The sequence below is a fragment of the Sarcophilus harrisii genome, chromosome 4 (genome assembly GCF_902635505.1).
Source record: "Sarcophilus harrisii chromosome 4, mSarHar1.11, whole genome shotgun sequence".
Taxonomy (NCBI): Eukaryota; Metazoa; Chordata; class Mammalia; order Dasyuromorphia; family Dasyuridae; genus Sarcophilus; species Sarcophilus harrisii.
In genome coordinates, this window is record NC_045429.1 from 357934877 (window position 1) to 357961415 (window position 26539).

General features: G+C 38.8%; 1 protein-coding gene and 1 long non-coding RNA gene across 5 annotated transcripts in view; one reads left to right on the plus strand and one right to left on the minus strand.

Moving 5' to 3' along the window:
* DAP3 (death associated protein 3) overlaps positions 1-18153 on the plus strand; it is a 43506-nt gene extending 25353 nt beyond the window's left edge. For all 4 annotated transcript variants that reach the window (XM_031966729.1, XM_031966730.1, XM_031966731.1 and 1 more), the window contains exons 3-13: positions 3825-3947; positions 5274-5375; positions 7462-7570; positions 7683-7775; positions 8657-8787; positions 9130-9210; positions 9297-9455; positions 10396-10455; positions 11081-11170; positions 11455-11572; positions 17486-18153. In XM_031966729.1, coding sequence (XP_031822589.1) covers positions 3825-3947; positions 5274-5375; positions 7462-7570; positions 7683-7775; positions 8657-8787; positions 9130-9210; positions 9297-9455; positions 10396-10455; positions 11081-11170; positions 11455-11572; positions 17486-17571 — 1152 coding nt within the window. In that variant the 3' untranslated portion in view covers positions 17572-18153. The remainder of the gene's footprint in view (positions 1-3824; positions 3948-5273; positions 5376-7461; positions 7571-7682; positions 7776-8656; positions 8788-9129; positions 9211-9296; positions 9456-10395; positions 10456-11080; positions 11171-11454; positions 11573-17485) is intronic.
* LOC116423345 lies at positions 6886-8701 on the minus strand. The gene is made up of 2 exons (XR_004233914.1): positions 8637-8701; positions 6886-7158 (listed from the first exon to the last, which is right to left on the minus strand). It is a non-coding gene; the product is annotated as an uncharacterized LOC116423345 (long non-coding RNA).
* Positions 18154-26539: the final 8386 nt, after the last annotated feature.

Consider the following 26539-nt stretch of genomic DNA (forward strand, 5'->3'; position numbering starts at 1 on the left):
TGTCAGATTGGCTAAGATGACAGGAAAAATAATGATGATTGTTGGAGGGATGCGGAAAACTGGGACATTGATGCATTGTTGGTGGAGTTGTGAGAATAATCCAACCATTTTGGAGAGTAGTTTGGAACTATGCTCAAAAAGTTATCAAACTGTGTATACCCTTTGATCCAGCAGTGTTACTACTGGGATTATATCCCAAAGAGATTATAAAGAAGGGAAAGGGACCTGTATGTGCACGAATGTTTGTGGCAGCCCTTTTTGTAGTGGCTAGAAACTGGAAACTGAATGGATGTCCATCAGTTGGAGAATGGCTGAATAAATTGTGGTATATGAAAATTATGGAATATTACTGTTCTGTAAGAAATGACCAACAGGATGATTTCAGAAAGGCCTGGAGAGACTTACACGAACTGATGCTGAGTGAAATGAGCAGGACCAGGAGATCATTATATACTTCAACAACAATACTAGATGATGACCAGTTCTGATGGATCAGGCCATCCTCAGCAATCGAGATCAACCAAATCATTTCTAATGGAGCAGTAATGAACTGAACTAGCTATACCCAGAAAAAGAACTCTGGGAGATGACTAAAAACCATTACATTGAATTCCCAATCCCTATATTTATGCACACCTGCATTTTTGATTTCCTTCACAAGCTAATTGTACAATAATTCAGAGTCTTATTCTTTTTGTACAGCAAAATAATGTTTTGGTCATGTATACTTATTATGTATCTAAGTTATATTTTAATATATTTAACATCTACTGGTCATCCTGCCATTTAGGGGAGGGGGTGGGGGGGTAAGAGGTGAAAAATTGGAACAAGAGGTTTGGCAATTGTTAATGCTGTAAAGTTACCCATGTATATATCCTGTAAATAAAAGGCTATTAAATTAAAAAAAAAAAATGAGAGGCATAATAGAATAGGGAATTAAAGCTTGTATTAGAATACTAAGAGCTAAATTCAAGTTCTGCTTCTTGACACACACATACTGACTGTAACTCTGGGTAAATTATCCATCTTCAGGCTGCTCCTGCACATTTCTAAATTGTAGGTTGCAGAAGAGGTGCTGATATGCATTAGTAGAGCAGGTTTTCTCTGAGAGGAATTTCCCATCTATGCTATGTCTGTCCATATTCTGAATATTTATACACACACTGTTGAAATCACCTGTGATTACTCCCCCCTCCCCACCTCCATATAAAATTAAATGTATCTTAACTTCCTCCCTAAAGCTTAAATGAATTAATTGCTGGAGGCTATTCTAAAACTAAGCTTGAATTTGCATTCTGTTCTCAAACCCCAACCAAATTACTAGGCTTTGGTTTCCAAAATTTGTAAAACTTAAAATAAAAATTAGAATATTCATCAACATTTTAGTCTCATTGCTTTTCAGGAAGAGGTCAGTATCACTTGGGTTAATGAAATCACATAACCTAGTATAAGACAGATACTGCTTCCTTTGTTAAGGACATGGATTGAAAAGATACAAAGCATTGGAGAAGGTTAGCCTGTGATTTGTTGGGCATTAGCTATTGTATCATACTTAATTTTTTAAAATAACATTTTATTTTTCCTATTACATGTAAAATCAATTTACTTTATTAGATTTCCAAATTCTTTTCCTCCCTTTCCTATCCTTTCTATAAGAAGGTAAGCAATCTGATATATATATATATAAAATCATATAAAATATTAACATAACTTGAACCAAAAGAGAAAAATACCATACTTTGATTTGCATTCACATTCCATCGGTTCTTTTTCTGGAGGCAGATAGCATTTTGCATCATGAGTTCTTTAGAATTGTTTTAGATCTTTATATTGATGGTTCTACTCATTTCACTAGATCAGTTTTCAGGTTTTTCTGGAATCACCTTGCTCATCATTTAAGCAATTGTTAATTATTTCAATTAATTTGTTAAGTAAACCATTATATCATCTGGAAAGAATAATAGTTTTGTTTCCTCGTTGCCTGTTCTAAGCAATTGTTAATTATTTCAATTAATTTGTTAAGTAAACCATTATATCATCTGGAAAGAATAATAGTTTTGTTTCCTCGTTGCCTGTTCTAATTCCTTCAATTTATTCTCTTAACTGTTATAGTAAGCATCCTTGCTTCATTCAGATTTTATTGGCATTACAGATAATGCCTGCTGATTGTTTTTTTAGACTGATAACTACTCATTTTAAGGAAAACTTAATTTATTCCTGTCCCTTCTAGTATATTTAATAAGAATGGTTTTTATGCTGTATCAAAGGCTTTTTCCTATTGAGATAATCATATGATTTCTGTTGGATTTGTAATTGATATGGTCAATTATGTTGATAGTTTTCCTAATTCTGAACCAATCCTGAATTTCTGCTATAAATCCCACCTAGTCATAGTGTATAATCCTTGTGATATGTTGCTGTCATTTATTTGCTAGTTTTATATCAGTGTTTGTTAGAGAAATTGATCTATAATTTTCTTTATTTTGGCTCTTCCTGGTTTAGATATCCACATCATATGTTTCTGCTTTTGTTAATCTGGACAGTTTATATTTTTGAAAGTATTCATTTTGTTTAGATTGTCTGATTTATTGGTATACGATTAGGCAAAATAATTCCTAATAATTGCTTTAATTTCTTCTTCATTGTTGGTGAATTCACACCTTTCATTTTATATATGAGTGATTTGGTTTTCTTCTTTCCCTATTTTAATCAAATTAGCCAATGGTTTATCTATTTCATTAAGTTGAGGTTTTCTTCCCATTAAAACAGTTTCTAGTTTTAGTTGAGTGGGATTTTTTTACTTTCAATTTTATTCCCCCTCCCCCCCTCTCTCTCTCTTTAGGATTTCTAATTTGGTGTTTAATTGGGGATTTTAAATTTGTTTTTGTTTTTGTTTTTTTTTTTAATTCATTGATCTTTCTCTATTTTGTTGATGTGAACATTTAGATATATAAATTTCCCATAATATTGCTTTGGCTGCATCCCATAGATTTTAGTATGTTGTCTCATTGTCATTCTCTTTAATGTAATTATTGTTTCTATGTTCTTTAACCCACTTAATCTTTAGGATTAGATTATCTTTGATTTTTTTTTTTTTTGGTTTGCATTTTTATCAGTTTCATGCCACTCATTTTTGAACAGTGTTTTGCTTGAACATCACTATTATCTTCAAGCAAAAGGTTCTCTTTTTGACACTTTCCTTGAAATTTGCTGCCTGAAATCTTAACATCTTCTGCCTCTTCCAATAAGATGTTCAGAATGTTCTAGGGTGAATTTCCTGCAGAATAGTTTGTATTCACTTTGCTGGGTGCTTCAGATATTCCTTTATTGCCTGGTTTTGATGAAAGATTCTTTTTGCTAGGGCACAGCTAGCAAGGAAGTCAGTGCAAAGAGTGTAATTTTAAATATCAAATAGTAAAGAACATTCCACTTGTCCCTTGATGATTGAGGTGATTATGGATTATGGACAGTTCCAAATTGCCCAATTGTAGACACCATTCATCATGTAGGCAAGATCATTATGGGACATTCCCAGCAATGAGGCATTAATAGCTATATCGTGCTCCCTAAGTTATTCTTAATGGGATCACTTATTTAGGTATGATTCAAATCTGAAAATGGCAGCACACGGATTGGAATAAATCAAAAGAAGTGACAGTAATTCAGGGAAAACTTAGAGAACAAATACAAATAAGAGTGAAGGCTTTTCCCAATAATTTCAAACATCATTCTCATCTTGATACTGTAGTCACATTTTGCCAGTCCACAGGGGTAAAATGCCCAGTAGTGACCAGATTTTCACAACTGGTTAATTTCCTTTACAGTTGGACCCAGGACGCTTACTGCATGTGAACATCAGGGCATCACAAAGCATTGCTGTTGGTCTAGATGCCCAGATTCCAGGTGAAAAATCCAGAGCCATTTCTAGAACTCAGGAAAGTGACCCGGTGAGTTGCCTCTGTTTCTGATTTAGTCTCTGTGTGCAGAATGTGATGTTTAGAATAATAATTGCTTAATTATGAAGCCTATCCGCTTCCTTTTATAGTTGAAAAAATTGATTTAGAGAGTTAACAGTATGTCCAAAGTCTTAAAAGAGTAAGGAGTTGCAGATGTAAAATTTTAATTCATATACTTCAGTGCCAGACCCAGATTTCTGTAATGGAATGCAATAAATTCTTGTTGATGTCAGTTCACTGACTTTTCTCTTTGTGCAGAGGTGAAAACTCAAGCCCAGAGAAGTTAAATGCCCTCCCTACCTTGGGTCAAATGGATGACAAAGGAAACAATCTAAGTTTCCTTATCCTCCAACTGCTGTCCTTTTCCTCTCCTCTATAATATTACCAGGCAGAGCTCTTTGGAGAGGGAATCACCTTCAACGTGACATCCAAGACCATTTAGGGAAATTTGACAAAGCTATAATTGTGGTGGTCTTGTATGTGTGATGAATTCCTAGTTCAGATCCCATTAGAATAAGTATTGGTTTCTTCTTTCTTCCTCCCCTTGTATTGTTGCTCATAATAAAATGAGCTACGTGGTCTTTGCTTAAATGTGAAAAATTTGACATTCAATAGCATTTCCTCCCTATTGCATTCCATCCAAAATATCTTTTTAACCTAAATTAATAGAGAAAACGAGGGGGGAAAAAAAAAAAAATATATATATATATATATATATATATATATATATATATTTCTATCTCTATTCAGTTGTCTTTAATATATATATATATATATATATATATATATATATATCTCCATCCCTCAAAATATGCTCTTTATATAGAATACATGCTTCTCATGCTTTCAGTCCTCATCTTTTCTCACAAATAGAAAATGAAATAAAATGAACAGCCTTTAAAGGTGCCTTTCAGTTTCCTCAGTAATTGGAGTCCCTTTCTCTGCTGATTCCTCTGAGGTTTCTATGGAAACAGCAGCATGCAGATGATCTTGTCACATGACTAGAACATCTCTGTACTCAGCCCAGAAGAATCCAGATGGCAAGAATTGTCTTTCGTACCCCACGTGTAGGGTTTGTGTTGCTGGGCAACTAGCTTCATTCAGACCATCACTGGCTAATACACTTTGTGATTGACCACAGCAGCCAGTATTTTATAATATCTTTAGTCATGCAGTCCTAGTACCTGCTATCACTGTGAGAAATTTCTGTTTTTCCATTTGGTCCCCCCATTTCTCCAGGGCACTTGTCTGCTGATTAAACATACCCCCTTTTTCCATCTATACTTGATCCTAAATGTTCATTTTGCCCCTATCCAGGCCAAGCATGAGGAGCAGCATCTGTCTCAACACTACAACATTCCTCTGGAAGAAGTGAAGACTATTTTCCCACATGGATTTCCCCCTCGTTTTGGAATGCAGGTGCTTGGGGCACTGGATTGGGATGGGAGGAGATTAAATTGGGGAACCAAAGGGATAGCAAGGAAGGGCAAGGGAGGAAAGACAAGACTTGAACCCAAGGAAAAGAAATAATAATTCAATCATATTACCATATTACACTTGAAGGTTGGCAAACTCATTGCTCATAACAAGTCATAAAGTAAATAATGGCAGTCTCATTATACAGGTGAGGAAAGTAATACACAAGTTAATTATCTTTTTTTTCTTACATTCCATAATTACAAAGTGTTAGAGCTGGGACCTGAACCTAGATCTTATCTCCCATTATAGCATGATAGTAACTTCATGTGTGTTATCTGAAGCAAATATTTAATTGTGTTAAATTAACTAGCCATTCCTGTGTTTCCAATGGGTATCTATCTAGCTTGTTGTACTAGGGATGCTGGGGGGGAAATAACATATATTCCAAGAGCCAAATAGAACTAACTTTCAAATTAACTTCATTGGGTTTTTCCTGTCTATAGTTTATTACAAGTTGACTTCTTGGAGAAGCAACATGTTACAGTAAAAAGAGTGATAGACTTGAGAAAGGATGACCATGATCAAATCCAGTGTAATGACATAATTTTCTGAACCTGTTTCCCTCTCTGTTAAATGAACGTAGTAAAACAAGACATAGGGTTGTTTTGAGGACTAAATATGGTAAAAAAAAAAAAAAAAAAAAAAAAAACACCCTTTACAAAACTTAAAGTGTTACAAAATCATTGGTGTTGTTTTATTTGTGTTTTTACTTCATCCAAGAGAGAATTAATCCTAGATCCCTACATAGTATCTTGACTGATTTGTCAATATTTTACTGGGGTGACTAGTTATCACCCCCACACACACACTGATATAAATACGTAAGAACCCTAATTTATTAGTAAAATACTAAATTATTAGTGAAGTAATTAATGTGTTAGAAGCTTTCTACATTTGTCATGCAAAATACCATTGACAACACTACAGCATCTCAGAATAAGAGATAACAGCTGTAGCTGTCACTATTCTGACATTTATGGCCAGATGTTACACACAGGCATAAGGCCCCTGCCTTTAATCTTTTGGTGTTCCTTCATGATATCCTTCGGCACAGAAATATTCCTTATTTTGCTTAAATATGACTCTGATTTTTAAGTCAGATATTGGCTATTATTTCGAGATATATATTGTAGTCAGAGCTACTCCCAGCAGCCATTCCCTTCCCTTAAATAAATAGTTTCATTGAGGTTCATTTTCAAAAAAACACTCTCAATGTTGAAATGCTTGGTTTATTGGCCAATTACATGAATATAGATTACTTAATTTTGTTGTGACCCAAATTATAATAAAAAACCAATTCACATAGACCCAAATGAGTAAACTGCTATTTTTCCTTCTTAAAAGCATACAGATATAACTGAATTATTTATGTGTTCTTTTCTAGTTGTTTGGGGAAATTTATATTTTAAATACATTTAGAGGAATAAAATCAAGATCAGCTTCAGACTGATTCTTTTTAGTGCTACAGTTACCTGTACTCTTTATTATCATTTTTTTCCTCTTAGCACTCATTTTTACTATTTTCTGGCTTCTAGAATTTTTACAACTTAGTCTTGATTAGAAGAGTGTCAGGTTAGCAGCACAAGCGTATGTAGTCTTGGAATGGACCAGTTGGCTTTGCAGAAAAAATTCTGTTGGCTACAAACATTGCCCTTCCTCAGGTTCATAGTGTCTCTAGTGCATGTCAACGGCTATCACTGCTTACATCTGTTTCTGAGAGGCCCTAAGGATAATTTTGAAAAAAGAGGTGGTAAATATTGATTGGAATAGTGCATCTAGATTGTTTATAGATTTCATTTATTAGTATAATCATTGTCCTGATCCCATCTTCCTTTTCCTCCTCTTACCCCCAATATAGATAATTGGGGACTGGCTATTTCAGCACCTACTATGAAGTGTTTTCCTCTTCAGCTCTTTTATGCTCTGGATCAATATAAAAATATAATACAGACTTTACTTGGACTATACTGTTGAAATTGTTTTGTCTTCAAGTGAGAAATTCTTTGTTTCTTCCACTCCTCATTAGGTGAAGACTTTCAATGAAGCCTGCCTGATGGTGCGAGAGCCAGCGCTAGAGCTCCTGCACTACTTGAAAAATACAAACTTTGCCAATCCTGCTATCCGATATGTCCTCTGTATCCTTCTGACTGCTTTCTGGGAACTAAGGGATAAAGAAAGTAGGAGATTGCTATTGTGAGCTGAAATGATTCTTGTGTCTAGTGTTTTCTTTGACAAAGGGTTCTTCAGATGGAGAAAAGGGCACAGGAAAAACTCTTACTCTTTGCCATGCAGTGCATTTCTGTGCAAAACAGGACTGGCTGATATTGCATGTTCCAGATGGTAGGTGCTTCCGATCTTGCTCTCTGTTCTTCTGTCACCCTGTGGTTTTAATCTGCTGCCAGAGCATTAGGAGAAGGCTTCCTCTTCAGGGAGTAGGCAGAGGAGTCTAAGCTCTTTCGTTATGATTTCTCCATCAGTAGAAAATTAAACAGGTTGCATATTGTGGGAAATATGGTGACAAATTCTCCCTGGAGTCCTTCAACATCACAGAATTTCTTGGCATTCACTATTATGATGGTACTTGGGAGGATGAATCCTAACCTGTTCAGCTATCCCTACCTAGCCTGGTTCCCATGACATACTATTTTTGAGGTTTTTTTTTTTGGTTTTTTTTTTAATGGTTGAGTGTCCTTTAAGCTTTTCCCACCCTTTAGACTTACTGGACCTACATTTGGATCACAGAACATAGAGCCAGAAAGAATCTTAGCTATTATCTAGTTCAGTCCTTGCATTTTACAGATGAGAAAACTTAAGAGTTTGAGTGACTTGTCCAGAGCCATGCATCGAAAAGTTTTGACGTCACGTCCTTTTGCTCAGTCTAGTATTCTTTTAACTCTACAATTTTCCCTTTATCTACATTTACTTCAGTTCCTCCTTCAGTGCTATCTCATCCACCTAATCTGGCTTAACTGGTAAACTTCCCAAAAAACAGGAATCATTTCATCCCTCAAGTGGCTCAGTTGAGCTCTTTGTAAAGGTGGTGATAAAGATAATATTGCCTTCTGAGAAGAACCAAAGATGTTTTAATGGGAGACTTGCTGAGTTGAATCAGAAACTAAAGTGATTTCCCCAAAATTAAAGCAGTAGAGACTAATTCTATGCAGTGAGTCAGTAGCTCATTTTGGTCAGGTTCTTACTTACTTTCTTGTGACTTCTTATAGCTCACTCTTGGATGAAAAATTGTCCGGATCTTCTGCAGTCTACCTACAACAAAGAACGTTATGATCAACCTGTGAAAGCTTCAACCTGGCTAAAGAATTTCAAAACCTCAAATGAGCAGTTTCTAAACCAGGTCACTAAAATCCCCTACAACTTTAGTTTAGGAAAATTTTTTTAAATTTGTTTTTTATCCTGTGTAGCTTTGATATATAAACTTCCTATGGGTGCCTATGATCTCTTAAGAGGAGTCTACAAAGGTAATAATGCCACAGTTTCAGTTCCTTTTGTGTAAACTGTTAAAAGTAGGTTCACAATTATTATTTATGCCTACATTGCAGAGAAGCAGTTTTGTCTAGAGTTGGCTGGGTAAATTTTTTCAGTCATAACCAGAAGAGCCAAAGACTGAGATGTAGCCCACACTCGGCTGCACTCAAATTCACTCTTAGCCTGAAGGACTTTTTTTTTTTTGTTTCAGATCAAAATCCAACAGAAGTATATCTGGAACAAAAGGGACAGCATAGAGGAGGGCAGACCCCTTGGAGAAGTAGTTGAGCAGGTAAACAAAGGGCATACAGTTTACCTCTTGCTCTTTCTCATAACCAAAGAAAACTTTGTCTCTGACTCTAACTCTGTCTCTGACAGGGCTTAACTAGAGTCAGAAATGCCAGTGATGCTGTTGGGATTGTGATGAAAGAACTGAAGAGACAAAGTTCTTCTGGCTCCTTCCGCCTTCTGGTGGCAGTGGATGGTGTCAATGCTCTGTGGGGGAAGACCACACTGAAAAAAGAAGACAAAAGCCTGGTAGAAAAATCTTGTTTCTCAATTCTTTCATTTCTAAATTCTGACACCCTAGGATCTTAATCCCAGTGGTGGGATGTGGTCTTGATCTTTTGATGTACCTTCCTGTTCTAGTAACCTGTGAATGACTATTCAATGCAAATAGTAAAGTTTGAAGACCCTATACCTCTGGAAATGGCAAGCTCTAACTCATTATGAGTCACTACTAGTCAAAAAAGGAGGGATAAAAGACCTCAATAATGAAAAATAAAATCAAGAAAATTGTTTTAGAGATGGAATAAGTCAAGGACAGTTTTATAAATTGATAAAAAGTATCATCAAAACTAGGAGGTAGTTTTAGTTTAATTCATTTAAACATCATATTTCTACAAACATTTATTACAGCAAGTACTGTGCTTGGTAGTAGATTTAGAAAGAGGAATTCTGTCCCTTATCACCAAGTCTACCCTGAATATTAGAAGAAGTGTGACTATTTTAAGTAGTTTAAAACATGTTTCTTAACCATTTTTGTCATTGTATCAATCTAAAAACTCAATAGGTCCCTTCTTAGGGCCTTATAAATAGATAGGATCACAAAGGAAACCAATTAGACTGAAATAAGGTTTAATCTTTCCTATCCAAATTCATGACCCACAGAGTAAGAACCCCTGGTCTAGAGAATGTGCAAAGAAAGGATTGTTGGCTTTAGTGCACAAGTGCTGTTCCTGCCTTTTTGTTGGCCTTCTCCCCAATCTGTAGTCCCTCCAAAAGTTTAATGAAACTCAAAAGTGTCCTGGCATCTGTTTTCAAGTCCAGTACAGACACTAGAAGCTTGTCTTGTTAGAAAAGCTTGGTGGTGGTTTTTTTTGGTTTTTAATGGGGCAGGGGCAAATCTTTCTATTATCAATTGAATTATTCCAAATCAAATCAACAAGTACAAGATAGTTTTTTGTTACCTGTGCAGGTTGCCGCAGAGGAGCTGACACTTGTTCATAATATGAAAAAGATGTTGAGCAATGATTGGGTGAGTGCAGGGGAGGAGACATCCCGCTAGCTTACTACCCTTTTTTTTTTTTTTTTTTTTTTTTTTTTTAATGTTTAAATAATCCATAGCCTCATCTAATAACATTACTCTAATTCTAATATTATGACCAAGAACTTCTTCTCATAATAGAAACATGTGTGAGTGGCTTGTTTAGAATTAGAACAAAGTTCAAATCTTGTCTTGGACATGCCTCTGTGACCATGGTTGGACAGCTGGTCTCTGAGCCTCTCTCAGCTTTAAAATCAGAGGGTTAAATTTGGTGGTTGATGAATAGAATCCTATAATATCAGATCCAAACTCTAAATCAGAATTCAAGTCTTTGGACTCCTTTTTTCCATATTATTAAACTGGAGTGAGTGATTTGGCTGTTGGAGTAACATTGTTCAGATAGCTTTCTTGGTTCCCCCTCTAGTTTGGTGATTTTACAAAGTACCACAATAAATGAGGAACAGAATTGGAACCTGGAAATGTTGTGGCCCATCCCCAGGCTATTTTTATATAGGTCACTACAATGCAATATAGGGAAGTGTGACATCATCTCATGATTAAGATGTATTTTCTCCTTGGATCAAAAACAATTCATCTCTTTCCTTCTTTGTTCCAGCATGGAGGGGCTATCGTGATGAGTCTGAGCCAGACTGGCTCTCTCTTTAAACCCAGAGTTGCCTATTTGCCCCAAGACTTGCTAGGAAAGGTAAATAAAAGCTACCTCTTCATTGTGGATAAAAAGTTTCATGTATCATAAGAGTGATCTCCAGAGTTCACCTCTTACACTAAAACCTGTGATGCTTTGTTCTAATTAACTTGCTTCCTTATTCATTCTGTCTCGAGCCCCAGTTCCTCTTTATTTTAAACAAATTGTAATTTTATCAGTAGGAGTTTACCCCATGAAGAAGTAAATTTTTGTTTTCTCCTTGAAGCATGTCAATGTAATTAAAATTGTGTTTCTTGTGTTGTTTTTATTATTTTTGTTTCCAGGAAGGTTTTGATGATTTAGACCCCTTTGTTCCCATCCAAGTTTACAATTACACCCCCAAAGAGTTTGAAAGTTGTATTCAGTATTATTTGGAAAACAGATGGCTTCAGCACGAGAAAGGTAAGCTGACCAGTCTACTTTCCAGGACATTGGCCTACAAAATTAACATACCAAATAAGATTATTGTTGCTACCTGTAATTTATCTTTCATTTTCCCCTCCTTCAGTCCCTACTTCTTACTTTAATGTTTTTATTTAGAAAGGAAACTAGAGAGTAAGCAAGCCTGGCCATTGGGCAGTGTTTCTAGGGAGCTCTTTACAAGAACCTCTTTCAAGTACACATACACAGAGGGAGCAGGGGGAAGGGAACAAGAAGGAGACCAGCTTTGGGGAATGACTCTTGTTTTTTTCCAGACATGGCCAATGTGTTGGTTTGTTTTAATTATACTTGGAAGGAATTGGTGGAAAGTGGTTTTAAAAAGAAGACTAAAAAAAATTTTTTTAAGTAAGAGAAAGGAAATTGAGTAGAAGGTAGCAAATATAAATAGCTTTTTCCATCAAAAGTACAAGTTATTTTACAGACCACTAACACATAGTTGTTAATTCTCTCTGGAAAAACCTGCTTTTTCCCATTATCAAAATCAGCTGGTTTAGTTTTTTTGTTGGTCTGTGGTGGTAGTGGTGTGTTTTGTTTGTTTTCTAAAGAGTTAGAATAACAAAGCTATTCTCATTAACCCTGACATGCAGTTTCCTTTGCTGTTATCAAATAAAATGAGCAGTTTCATTTTTTTCACTTTTGCCCTTACTCTTATGGAAAAGGTTTGGAGAAAGCCAAGAAAAATCAAAAAGTCTGAATAAATTCTTTCCCTTCAGTTTGGAACTTGTCTTTTAGGAAATTAGGTGTTTCAAGATTGAAGAGAATAACATGATCTATTTTGGGGTCTGAGATGGAATCTGTAAGAGCCATGAAGAGATCTTTTAAGATCACAAGGGTGTTTTTAGACTGAAGCAGAAATGCTTGAATGGGTGAAAAGGAGAAAGGTGATAAGAGATTTGATTATAACAGGACATCAAGAATGTGCATCTGTGAGATTTATAGATTCATTATCAAAGGTTAGTTATAAAAATGTAGCCAGTTTCAGCAGCATTTACAGAAAAGAAAAAGCAGTGTTTAAAATGCCTAATATGTGCCAGGCACCATGCTAAAGCACTGGAAACAAAAATATAACAAATGAAAAAAGCGTCTACTCAAGTAGCATTCATTCTACGGGGAAGATAGCATGTCAGTGTAAGAGTATAGGTACTAATTAAATTAGAGGGAAAGCTCTAGCAGTTGGGAAAAGGAAAGGTTTCAGGAGAAGATGGTATTTGTTTCTAAGATTCTTTGAAGTGGAGATGAAGATGTACATTTAGGCATTTTGGGGCAGCCATTGCAAAGACATGAAGATAGGAGATGAGGGGGGCATAACTGAGAAAATTGCTTTGGCTGCTGTGGTCTGTACAGTACAGGAAAGGAGGAAAAATCCAAGGTGAGGGGGAGAGTTTGGAATAACATTACAAACTATTAGTTGGAATAGTAAATGCTAAAAGGAGTTACATCCTAGATGTAATAAGGAACCATTGAAATTAAAGGCATGGCTTGTTTTTATTTTAACTTAAGGCAAATTATTTGGTAGCTGTGTGAAAAATAGATTGGCTAAAGGAGGCAAGAAGACAAATTTGGGAGGCATTGTAACGATCTAGGTTACAAGTAATGAGGGGACTATGAAAGATATGGGGGTAGAAATGCCAGAATTTAGCAAGTGACTGGATATAGGGAATGAGGAAAACACTGAGATGATGAATCTGGGGAAAGGAAAGAAGAATGGGCTAGAGGAAGGTTAAATGTTGAATTTTATTTTGAATATGTTAAGTTTGAGATATCCCTACATCATGTAGTTAGAAACAAACAAAAGGTAATGGTGATGCAGAAAAGCTCAGGAGAGACTGGAGTTGAATATATAGATCTGCATCAAGATGCTAATTAATTAAACTCATGGGAGATTTGATCATCTTGAGCAGGGCTTCTTGAACTTTTTCTAATTGCCACACTTTTCACCCAAGAAATTTTTGCATGACCCTAAGTATACAGGTGTATAAGAAGGCATATAATTCAAACATTTACTGATAATCATAATTTCATGGTCAAAAAGCACAGTTTAAGAAGCTAGGATCTAGAGAACTGAAAAGTAGTCAAATAGGTTGTTATAGAATGTCAAAAACCCAGGGAGAAAGAGGGAAGAATCAGAAGTAGAAAATGCATCCAAGAGAAATGGAGAAAAAGACTATCAGATTTGTAATTAACTATGTAGAGAGCACTAGTTGATTAGTTAGATGGGAAGCCAGATTTCAAAGGATTGATAAGGAAGCAGACTAATAAAGGTGGAGAGCTTTTTCTATTTGATTGAAAAAGGGAAGAAATACTTAGTTCCGTAGCTTGAGATGATCCACTGAAGGTTTTTCAAGTTGTGAATGTCTTAAGTATATTGTGGGAGGAACCTATAGAGAGGGAAAGGTAGAACATTCAAGAAAGAATGCTTGATGGGATCTTTGGCTGGAAGACAGGAAGAAACTAAATGGGGTCTAGGGCATAGGGCCCTTAGCCAGAAAAAGGTCCATCTACCTCATTATCAGAAAAGGGCAAAGGAAAGAAAGTAGAGAATGAAGAGAGAGCTCATGGTTAGTGGCTTAAAATTTCTTAGTAAAGTAAGATGTATGGTCTATAGCTGAAAGATTGTGGGGGTAGAGGGATTGAGAAGAAAAGATATGGAATAATTTCTGTAAGGAGTAAAATGGGAATCAATCAAGAAGGAATAAAATGATTGCTTTGTTTCACTAGGCAATCCCACTGTAATAACATTAGTGTACCTAGTCAGCACGGTTGGGCAGCTTCCTTAAGCATCTCAGAAGTAGGAGTGGAGGAGGTTGGTAGTCATCCAAGGACAGAGTTCAGCAAGGGATGACCAATGATAGGACAAGGAGGTAAAACACTGTGAAGTTAGTGACAATTTGGACATGTCATTATGAAATTGAAGTTGAGGAAAATGCAGAGCCAGAGTCATGGTCTAAGGATGTACTAACAGGTAGAGGGATCAGAAGTCAGAGTGAGAGCAAAGAATAATTTTAGAGGGTAGATAAGAAACGAAGAAAGTCAGATCAAGGAAAGTCATATTTTCTTTAATGAAAAAAGTAGAACATCTGTAGATAATGACGAGACCCAGGATATGACCATGATCTTGGATTTAACTGAAAGAATAGAGATTTAAAGAAAATGAGGATTTGCAGAGAAGATAAGTGAGCCAGGTGCTGAACCCCATGAGACAATCATCACCATGATTTGAATAAGATAAAAAATCTTGGTGCAGGTACACATATACATGCACACTTGATCATCTCTACCCCTTGTCTTCTAAACAGATTACTCCATCTGTCATCCTAATACCCTCTTCCTAATCTTTACCATCTATCTGTTGGCTCCTTCCCTCTCCCTGAAAACACACTCATGTCTTTCAGCTAGTTCAACTCGACACTGTCCTACTCTCTTGAAGCCCTAACCCTCTTAGCATGTTGCCAGTTTTGCTCAGCCAAGCATCAGCCTTGGACCACTTCAACCATTCATCCCTTTCTCCTCCACACAAGTGCTTTGAACTGAAGGTGGAGAAATTCACAGCCGTTCTGACTGATTCCAACACACATTTATCTTTTATAACCTCCACTGGGCCCTCACTCCTGCTAGGCAGCTCTCCTCTATCTCCTTTATCAACTCCACATCCCACTCTCCACAGTGGTTCTTCCTAATCTATTCATATTCCTCCTCAAACCTCCCATGACTCCTCTTCCTCCCACTCTCTCAGCCGAGAACCTGGCCTCGTTTTATAGAAAAACTTAAGGACATTTATTGTGTGTTCCCTTTGCCCCCCCCCCTTCCTAGACTCCTGTAGAACTCGGGTCCCTCTGACCATTTTCTTCTCCCTTCCTGCCTTACTCCCTACCACGGCTAAAACTTCTGCTTCTTCAAGCAATCCCATTCCATTCCCTCCCCTCCAATGGATTGTCCCCTTTGTCCTCCCCCTTCTTCCATTCCTTTTCAGCGTTTCCTGGTCTCTGGGATATTTCAGACTGCCTACAAACATGCCCATGTCTCCCAACTTGATCCTTCCATCTCTGCTAATTACTGTCTCCTCTCTCATCTGCCTCTGTAGCTAAACTTCTCAAAAAGCCCATTGACAGTAGGTACCCCCACTTTCTCTCCTCTCGTTCTCCTTTCACCCCTTTCTTTCTGACTTCTGAATTAATCATTCCACCAAATCTGCCCTTCCCAGAGTCACTGATGATGCCTTAGTTGCCAGATCCAGTGGCCTTGACTCAATCCTCCATCTCCTTGACTTCTCTGCAGCCAGGACCTCGTGGCTCACCCTCCCTTTCCTTGATATCTGGGGCACCAGCCTCTCCTGGTTCTCCTCCTACCTCTCTGACCGTTCCTTCTCTGTCTTCCTTGCCAGACCCTCCTCCAGATCACCCCCTTCTAACTGCAGGTGTCCCTCGGGGGTTCCCTCCCAGGTGATTCCACTTGGTGATCTCCTCAGCTCCCATGGGTTTCATGATCCTATGCTGAGGATTCTCAGCTCTGCCCGTCCTGCCCCACTCAGTCTCTGCTGACCTCCAGCCTTGCATCTCCAGCTGCCTTTCAGACAGTAGACCTCCTAGACTCAATATGTCCAAAGAGAACTTCTCTTTCCCTCTCAACCTGCCCTATTAATACAGAGGGCAGCCCCCTTCCTTGGGCTCAGAGCCCCAGGGTTCCTGGATTCCTCACTCTCTCCCACCTTCGGTATCCAATCTGCTGCCATGGCCCGCTGATTTCCCCTTTCAGTGTCTCTGTAAATGCCTCTTCACCTGACCCTGACCCTAGTGCAGGCTCTCATCACCCCAGCCCTAGATGATTACCAAGCTCGCTGCTGGGTCTGCCTGCCTCAAGTCTCTCCCCACTCCAACCAAAGTGATTTTTCCTAAAGGGCATGTCCTGAATATATCACCCCACCTCAGTAACCTCTAATGGCTCCCCGTGGCCTGCAGGAGCAAAAGGAAAATGCTCTGACACTGAAAGTCCTAAATAACCCAGCCTCCTACAACCTTTCCATTCTTCTTACACCTTATTCCTCAACAGGTATTTTTTAATCCAGTAACATATCTCTCTGGCTGTCCCCCATGCCTGGAATACTGTCTCCTCCACTCTTAACCATGCCCTTTTAGAAGAAGCTTTCCCCAGTTCCATTGCCTTCCCTCTATTATTTCCTATCTACGGAAGCTATAGCTTGCTTTGTATACATTTGTGTGAATATTGTTTAAGTGACTTGCCCTGGGTCCCACAGTTAGGAAGTGTTAAGTGTCTGGGGTCAGATTTAAACTCAGGTCCTCATGACTTCAGGGCTGGTGCTCTATCCACTGTACCACCCAGCTGCCACATGATTATAAACTTTTTAAGGACAGATACTGCCTTTTTAAAAGGTTTTTGTAAGCCCAGCACTTGGCACAATGTCTCATCTAGTTGGTACTTAATAAAAGCTTGACCAACCCACTGGAAATGGCAAGGAAAATTAATATTCTAGTTCTACCTCCAGAAGCTGTGTATCAGTGTGTAAGTAAAGGGATGCAAGGTCACCTGGTGAAATCCAGATTTCAGTGAAGGTGAGTGAATGGGAAAAATATGAGAAAAGAGATCCAGAATGTAGTGAAGCTTGTTCACTATGAAATAGGAATTTTAGAGATCATAGTGGAAGGAGGTGTTGGCCAAGGTCAGAATGGGAATAGGTATAGTTTGGGAGAACAACATAGGCTAATGGGATAATTTGTTCTTAAGTATCTAGGGATTCAGTAATGCAGGGAGAAAGAAGGTAACAGGCAATAGTGGGTAGCAGATGAATAATGCTCATTGTCCAACAAGCTGTAAAGGAATGATCACCTGCCACTTACCTTATGCGTGTTTCCTTTCTAGCACACACAGAAGAAGGAAAAAAAGAGCTGCTTTTCCTTAGTAACTCGAATCCCTGGCAGCTCGAACGGCTCTGTGCTTATCTCTAAATCGCCCATCTCCATCAGGCCTGGTACTTGGTAGGCGTCAGTCTGAACCAGAAGGAAAGTGTTCCTCCAGAGGTAGCCAGCTCCAGATCCCAGGGCTTGGAGCCCACATCTGGCCAGGCTTCCTTTGGAAGTGCCTACATCAGCTGAAGATTCCATCCCTGGTCTCGTCATCGTGTCAGAATGTGGACGTTGAGCGTTGTTCTCCAGGATCCCGTGATCCTTCTTAAAAGAAAAATGTCATTGGGTTTATGATATGACAAACACTGGCTAAGCCTTAGTCTTCTGGCTGAATCTGTATTGGTGTCTACATGTCCTCAGTAAAGAGAATTGCTAGATTATTGTGCCTTCTGTATACAGTACAGTTCAGGAGATGGAGATAACATCCACTCCTCGTCAGCCCACCCCATACACACACACACACACATAAATTCTGCCTTTTTCTCATTCAAGTTCTGCCTTTGCTTTCTTCACTTACTAGGATTATATGATTTGGGTTTTTATAATATCTGATTTGAATGGTTACTACATAGAGGGGAAAAAAATCAAAAAAGGCAATAAAGCAGCTCTTCTTTCTCTTGACTATAAATGAGTTAAAAGACTTTACATTTAGACTTTAGTGATTTGATACTGGAGTAGGGAAGGATTCAGAAGTGAACCAAGAGACCTTCCTGAGGAACAAAGGCACACATCATCCATAACCCTCTTGACTGTGGGTGGCAAATCTATGTTGGAGAAGGAATAAAGGTCCTGGGTTCAAACCCCACTTTCTGCCTCTGTATCTTAAGCCGGTCACTTAAAATTCATGGGCCTCAGTCTCTTCCTCTGTAAAATGGAGTCAGATCAAATGACTGGTAAAGTAAAAGATGTAGAATGCCTAGAAAACAATCTATGTGCCATGGGTTCATTCCCCCATAAGTACAGAGAGGGCACAAATGTACAGTGGTAAGAAGGCACACATGGTCAAGGCAGCTGATGCCATTCGTTCTGCTGGTCCTGTCTCCCTGTCAAATCCTCATGCGCTTCATCATAACTCTTCCTGAGCTTCACCATCTATCTATTGGTTCCTTCCCTCCTGCTTACAAACACACTCGTGTCTTCCCATCAGTTCAGTTCTACATCATCCTACTCTTCCCTCTGGAATCCCTAGCCCTCCTAGCATTTTGCCAAAGAGGCCCAGTTGAGCCTCAGCCTTGGATCACACCCCACATTCATCTCTTTCTCACCTACAGCACCACTTCTGAATGAAGGTGGAGAAAATCATTGACTGCTTCCACTATGAATTTATCACCTTATTTGACCTCAACTGAGCCCTCCTACACATGCTAGGCAGTCTTGTTAGCTCCTTTCTCCTTCTCAAGGTGTGGGGAAGACGGAAATCTGTGGAGGTGCCTCGATTGTTCTTAGAAGTTCAGGCAATAGCTTGAACAAATTGTGGCATGTGAATGTAATGGAATATTTTTGCATCAAAATAAATGACAAAAGATGATTTCAGGAAATCTTGGAGAATATGAACTCAGTGAAGTAAACAGAAGCAAAATAGTTTATTTAAAAAGGCAACAATATTGTAAAGAAAAGCAACTTTGAGAGACTTAAGAAAAATTATCAGTGCAATGATTGTGTCTCCAAAGGAACTAGGAGGAAGCATGTTACCTCCTGACAAATTTAACAGGCATAAAGTGCAAAGACTTGTTTTGAGACACAGCCACCTTGTGGAAACGTTTTTGCTTGACTGTTAGTTTTGTTTTTTCCTTTTCTTGGTTAAGAGAGGGGTCAGCAGTTATGATGCTATAAGAAAGGCAGCCGTGTAAATTTTTTTTTAATGTACAGAACAGAACAGTGTTCAGAAAGCTCAAGTTAAGCAGTACAGTTTTGAAGGGAATATACACACACACACACACACACACATATTTTTAAATAAGTAAAAGATTCAGGGTTTCATATAGAATCTTTTTTGTTGTTCTAATGAGGTTAAATCAAGTAGATCTTTTAAAAATAGATGCATATATGCTTATGTGAATGATAAACTTACTATGAGCAGATAGTCTTGTGTTTTGTTTTTTTGTGGGGGCTTTTTTTTTATTGTATGCCCAGCATTTAGCACCATACCTAACAAATATTGAGTGCTTAAGTTTTGTTTGGTTTTTTTCATTCATCCCTTATGCATTCTATGTGGGATTTTTATTTTTCACCAAACAATGCTTGCTGACACTGGGTATAGTGTAGGCATGAGCAAAAATTTCAGAATGGGGAGCAGTGAAGGTCAGACAGGTTTGCTTCCATTTTTCCCTGGGAGTAGGAAGCACACATATGCATATATTTTTCACTGACAGGATCACTTCCCACACTTCTCCCTGCTGTGATTTGCCTGGAAGTTCACTGTCTGAATCTGGCAGGAGAAACTATGAACTATTTTCCTTTTGGATATTGCCTTGTAACTTAAATCCTGCCCATTTAAGATGGGTAAGATAGGAAATTTCAGAGGAAGAAATACAGGATTCTCCAAGTAAATATGTGAGCAGAGAGGAATGAGAAAAGTTATTTCTGAGTTTATAAGTAACGTTATGATATCAACAGAAAAAAAATACTAAAAAATGAGCAGACTTTGACATATTCATTCAAATGTCAGAACACCCAGGTAGAGATATATTAACAAGTACTGGGAAAATCTGGAAAGACATTTGGGAATCATTTACATACTGGTAATAAATAATTGGGTTTAACAGTTCTAATTATGGATGTTCCTTAAAACCATGTCCTGAGTCTGCTTGCTTTATGATGTGTCTTGGTGATCTCATCAACCTCCATTGTTCATTATCTCCATGTAGTTGATTCTCAAGAAGTCCAGCCCAGACTCTCAAGGTCTACATCTTCCGCTCTTTGCTGAACCCCCAATTGGATGCCTCAAATTCAGTAGCACAACTTCTCTCTCAGCCCCCTCCTCTAAATTTGATCCTTCCAGCTGCTAAGTTTACAACCCAAGTCATTCTGAACTTTTCCCTCATCCTCTAGATTCAGTCACTTTCAACAGCTCTACTTTCAGAGTTTCTTTTTCAGTTTTTTCTCTGTTCACAGTCAGCACTCCAGTTCAAGCTCCCATAACATCTTCCCCAGACCATCATAAATGCTTTCTGATTATCCTTTTGGTTTTCCATCTCTTCCCCTATCCAATTTATCTCCCCCATGCAGTTGCCAAGATAATCTTCCTACTGTTAGTGCTGCTGGACAACTTCCTGGACTTTTATCATCTCTATAATATGTTAGAAACTTCCCATTTGAGAGTTTCAAGCCTTTATAATCTACCTGCAGTCAATTTTTCCAGATTATTTCACATTATTCCTTTTCACTGGAAACTACATTTCTGTGAAACTACATTCTATCTCCTCTAGCTTTTTGCAAATCTATCCACAGTGCATGCCCTTCGAGTTTTTAGAATTCCTAATTTCATTTAAATTCACTTCAGCTGTTAACTTCTCCAGGAAAGAAGCTATTTCCCAGTTTTTCTGACATTCCACCACCAATTGTTAGGACAGTTTGGTGGTAAACTAGGTAAGAACACCAGGCTAGAAGTCAGGAGGACTCTAGTTCAAATTCACTTTCAGACACCATCTGTTTTAAGTCACTTGACTCCGATTGCCTCCGTTTCTCATTTGTCAAAGGAACTGGAGAAGGAAATGGCAAACTACTCCAGTATCTTTGCCAAGAAAATCCCCAATAGTGTCACAAAGAGTCAGGACATAACTGAACAGCAAAGCTGTTAGTGCTCTCTCCGGCCTCATAGTCAGCTTTTGATGGTGGAAACAGGTTCTTTTTTTGTACATCTAACCTTGTCTGAAACAAAACATTCAACAAATACTTGTTGTACAGGAGATAAAAGTACTTTGGGTTCATAATTCAGCAACTACCTTCACATGAGGTAGAAACCACCCTATCTCGTTTATTGTGGGAATTTGACCAGGGATCAGAGAGAATTTATATCATCTAAATTCCAGAAATTGGAGTGAGAAGTTCAACCAGATTGTCTAAGAAGGAATCACAGGGGAATAAAAAATTCTGGCCTTTTGGCCTCAGCCTAGTCTCTTCCCCTTTCCCTTTTAACTGGAGGAGGACCTTCCACCTTTGCAAACTTTGGAAGATGGGAAACTTTTAGTCTTTGCCAGTCTCCTAGCATTGTACCCTTAGGGATGGCAACAAATTCTCATCTTCCCAATGGTGTCCTAAGATTGGCTGGTAATAGGGCCCGGCCCAGAGCAGGTCATGAAAATTCACTGTACTTGAGCACTCCAAGAATGAGAAAAAGGGAGAGTTAAGAGAAGTCAGAAGCTGTGAACTTCATCTTTGCCTCATGGACTCTCTAAACTTGCCTCCACTCCCTCCCCATTCCATATGCAATCGGGAGAGAGCATGTCACAGATGTGGGGGTTGAAGAAGGCATCTTTGTACCAACTGAGCTTAATACCACTAGTAAGTATCCTAACAAAACTACTTGAGGCTAACTTACAATCTTGGGAGATTGAGGATCTATCAGCGGCCTTAGGGGAAGCTACCCGAGAACTCACAAGGGCTGTGCTCACAACCACCCTATGAGAAAAAAATAATTTCCTCACTTTATAGATGAATTTGGAGATGATTTCAGATAGCACCTCATACCACTAGCATTTTTTTTTTTAAAGAATTGCAAGGTGTTTTCTTCACAACCCTGAAACAGGGATTGCAGCTGTTCCCATCGACTTGTTATAAATCTAACAGTAAGAAGTGATGTCCAAAGTCATGCGCTGAAAACTCCCACTGACAGGCTACTGTTTGAACCTCTGGCCTTTTCGGTTGCTTAATCACAACTAGGAAAAGTGAGCCCGTGAAAAGAGGCTTGGGGAAATGGCAACACTTAGGGGGTCAGTGAAAGAATAAATGTCACAGTTAATTTGACGCGGACACAAGCCTGGCTTCCAGGAAGCTAAAGAAGCTGCTTGTCAAAGAAGTGGAAACAGAATTTAGACTGCATTTCATAAAGGAACTGGGCACAAGGCCGCATTCCCAGAGCGCCTCTGAGACTCCATTGTGGGCCAGCACCAGGGACGGGACTCGCTTACCTCGGTGAGAGACGCGGGGTAACTGCGGTAGAACCTGCCTCACAGGCTAACAAATCTGGCAGTATTACGGTAGCCCCCGGTGGTACGGCAGGGAAGAGATGGGGCGGGGCTGGAGGAGACCCGTTTCCCGACCGAAGGGAAGGAACCCTCAGGCAAAGGAGAGACCTGGGATGCAGATAGAGATGGTGGGATGAGTCCTTCAGGCAGGAGGAAGACCTCCCGATCATCCTCTGAGACCGGAGGCAGAGAAGAAGGGGCGAACTAAGTAGGAAGCAAAAGAATCTGGCAAGGAGGCTCGGAGCTGCAGCTGGAGAACCGTGTCCGCTTCCCTGCCAGGCGAGCTCGGAGCGCACGGCTCCAGGCTCGGGGCTGCCTCTGTACCCCTCTGGGACGCCCCCGCGGTCGGGGCTGCCAGTCCGGAGCCCGGGAGAGCCGTGCCTCGGTGTCCAGCCGGGAAGCCTACGCCCCCTCCACTAGAGGGGCAAGAGGTGACGGCCGCGGGGAGCCCACCGAGTGTGGTGGCTCGTTAAGCCTCTGCCCCGCCCCCCAAAGCTAACGGGTGAGCAGTCAGGCAGCCTCCATTCCGTGTGGGGTCTAAAGGGACCACCCACAGGCCGGCCCGTCATCAGAACAATTTTTTTGAGGGGCCGACCGGCTCACCTCCCTCCGGCTCTGAGCTCCCAGTCAGGAGGAAAGCTCGGGACCCCAAGAAAGGTTAGGGAAGAAGGGTTAGGGAGAAGGAGGGGCGTGTAACGGGATTACAAGTGATGGAAAGACTAAACGGATCTCCCGCTTGTTTTCTATGCTGGGGGGGAGGGGGGCGGAGAGGAGGAGGATCTGAGTTTTCTTGGCAAAGATACCATTTCCTTCTCCAGCCCATTTTATCTATGAGGGACCAAGTCACCCGATCCAAACTTAAATATATTAAATCTCAAAAGCACTAAACTGACAAAAATTTGAGCAAACTGAGAATCTGGGAGAATGGAAAAAGAACCACAGAATCAGAAAGTATTTTTTTTAAAGGGGTTGAGAAAATGGAGCCTGTCTGTAAAACAGCAAGTTTAACTAAGGTGTTTGGCAAAAATGCTATAAATTTACTATTAAATGGAGGGCCAGTCAACATCTGGAAAAGCTAATGATAATAGTCAAACAAGAATAACATTTCCAAAAGAGAATATATATATATATATATATATATATATATACTAAATTATTGTAACAATGTAATGAAAAAAAGATGGCTAAAAAGAAGCCAAATTCTTTTCAGAGTATTTGAAAGTGATGATGCTAGATGACAGATAATGAAATATATATATATATATATATATATATATATATATGTATACAATATATATAATGTGTGTGTATATATAAACAGCAAAGAGATGAGACTGATCAGAACCTTATGTACATTATTAAGTGTGTATCTGGTGGTGTTACATAACTTTTTCATTTTTTTAAAAATCCAGTGGAGAGAAGGTAAGTATAACAATATACCATTCGCCTATTTTGAGGCAAAGTTAAGACTAGTGGATCCAAAAAATATTATGTTATTTGCCATGATCTTAGCAAAGTATTTCACTGAATCCAGCCCCTCCATGCTTTTGCTGAGGAAAAGATGGAGAAATAGAGCATCTAGGTGGCTCAGTGGATAGAGCACCAACCATGAAGTCAGGAGGACCTGAGTTCAAATTTGATCTCAGACACATAACACTTCCTGGCTGTGTGACCCTGGGCAAGTCACTTAACCCCAATTGCCTCAGAAGGGGGAGGAAAAAGATAGAGAAATAAAGAGAAAACCAGAGTGTTGGTGGATTCACAAGTGGGTTCCAAAGAGAATCTAAACATATTCACCAATAATGGAATTGGGAAGCTGAAGTATAAATCAAAACAATCCACACATAAAAGAAATCCTAACTATAACATAATTGGTAAATACTCACCCAACCTTCAGCTTGAAGACCTCTGAGGACACAGAACCTTCCCCCTCTCTAGACAGCCCATTTTATCTGTGGACAGTTGTATTTCCTGGGAATTTTTTCATGACCATTTATCCTAAAACCATCTCTTTGCAGCTTCCACTCACTGTTCCTGTATCAGTTCTAAGGAGCCAATCAGTTAAGTCTAATCACTTTTAAGTCATATCACTTTTTTATATGACAGCCTTTCAGATGCTTGAAGGCCATTATGTTACCCCACTGTTCTCCTTGCTAAATATCCCTAAATCCTCCAAATTACTCCTATATAATATAGACTCAAGTTTCTTTACCATACTGATTGACTTTCTCTAGATAGCTTCCATCTTACCTTGATATTTTTTAAACTATTCAGAACTAAATACAATATTTTACATGGCTTGATAAGTATGGTCACACTTTCACCTCCTTATTCCTACAACCCAAGTCTTTCTTAATGAAGCCCAAGATCATATTAATTCTGGGGGACTGCTACATCATAGAATTGATTAATATCAAATTTGGAGTCCACTAAATCCCACAGTCCTTTTCAGAACAGTATCTCACCTCTATAAATTATTATTTTTGCTGAGGCAATTGGGATTAAGTGACTTGCCCAGGGTCACACAACTAGGAAGTGTTAAGTGTCTGAGATTTAAACTCAGGTCCTCCTGACTTCAGGGCTGGTGCTCTATCCACTGCACCACCTAGCTGCCCTTCTCCATAAAGTTATTTTGTGTTTCTGTCACCCAGCTTTTGTTTCATCTGCAAATTTGAGTAACATGCTATCTATGCCTTTAACCAAGTCATTAACATTTACACTGTACAGAGCAAAATACAAATAGGGGAAATCATTGGAGACTTCCCTCCACTTCACACTAAATAACTAGTTTTTTTTTAATCCAACCATCTCATCAGCTGTGAATCCACATGTCTCTCTCTTTCTTCTCTCCATAAGAATAGTATGAGATTATCATACTATTTCTAGTAAAAGCTTTGTTAAAATCCATCTCTAGCATTACCCTCCTACCAGTTTAATAATAACTCTGTCAAAAGAAATAAGATTATTCTGGCACAACCTGTCTGGTAGTCATGCTGGCTTTTTTGTGGCTGTCATTTCCCTTTCTAGATGTTCCCTAACCATCTTTTCCATGATTTTTGAAGAATTTTTCCAGAAACTGAAATGCTCACTGTCCAATAGTTTTCAAACTGTTCCTTGATACTGATCAATATGATAATGTTATCCATGTCCGAAGTGGCATATGTGTTGAATCCCCCTTTAGAATGAGAGTTCTCCCAGGAGATCATTGTACAAGACAACAAGATTATACAATGATCCATTCGATTCTGGTGGGTGTGGCTTTCTAACAATGAAATGATTCAAACCAGTTCCAGTTGTTCAGTGATGAAGAGAGCCATCTACACCCAGAGAGAGGACTATGGGAACTGATTGTGGTTCACAACATAGCACACTCTCTCTTTCTATTGTTGTTTGCTTGCATTTTATTTTCTTTCTCATTTTTTTTTTTTTTTTACTTTTTGATAAGTTTTTTTTGTGCAGGAAGATAACTGTATAAATATGTATGCTTATGTTGGATTTAACATATTTTTTACCATGTTTAACATATATTGGATTACTTGCCATCTAGGGGAGGGGGAGAAGGGAAAATTGGAATGCAAGGTTTTTCAAGGTCAATGTCGAAAAATTATCCTTGCATATGCTTTGAAAATAATAAAGAAAAAAAGAATGAGAATTCTCTGAATACATGACTATTTTTTTCTCTGGCTCTCCTTCCAGTAGCCACAGCTCAATTCCATGAGTAAGAAATAATTCAGGACCTCGATTTGACTGGCTGGGGGAGAATCAGGTGAGTAATTGCTTATTTTGATCCTGTTAACTCTGAGCAAATTCTTGGTATGCAAGCC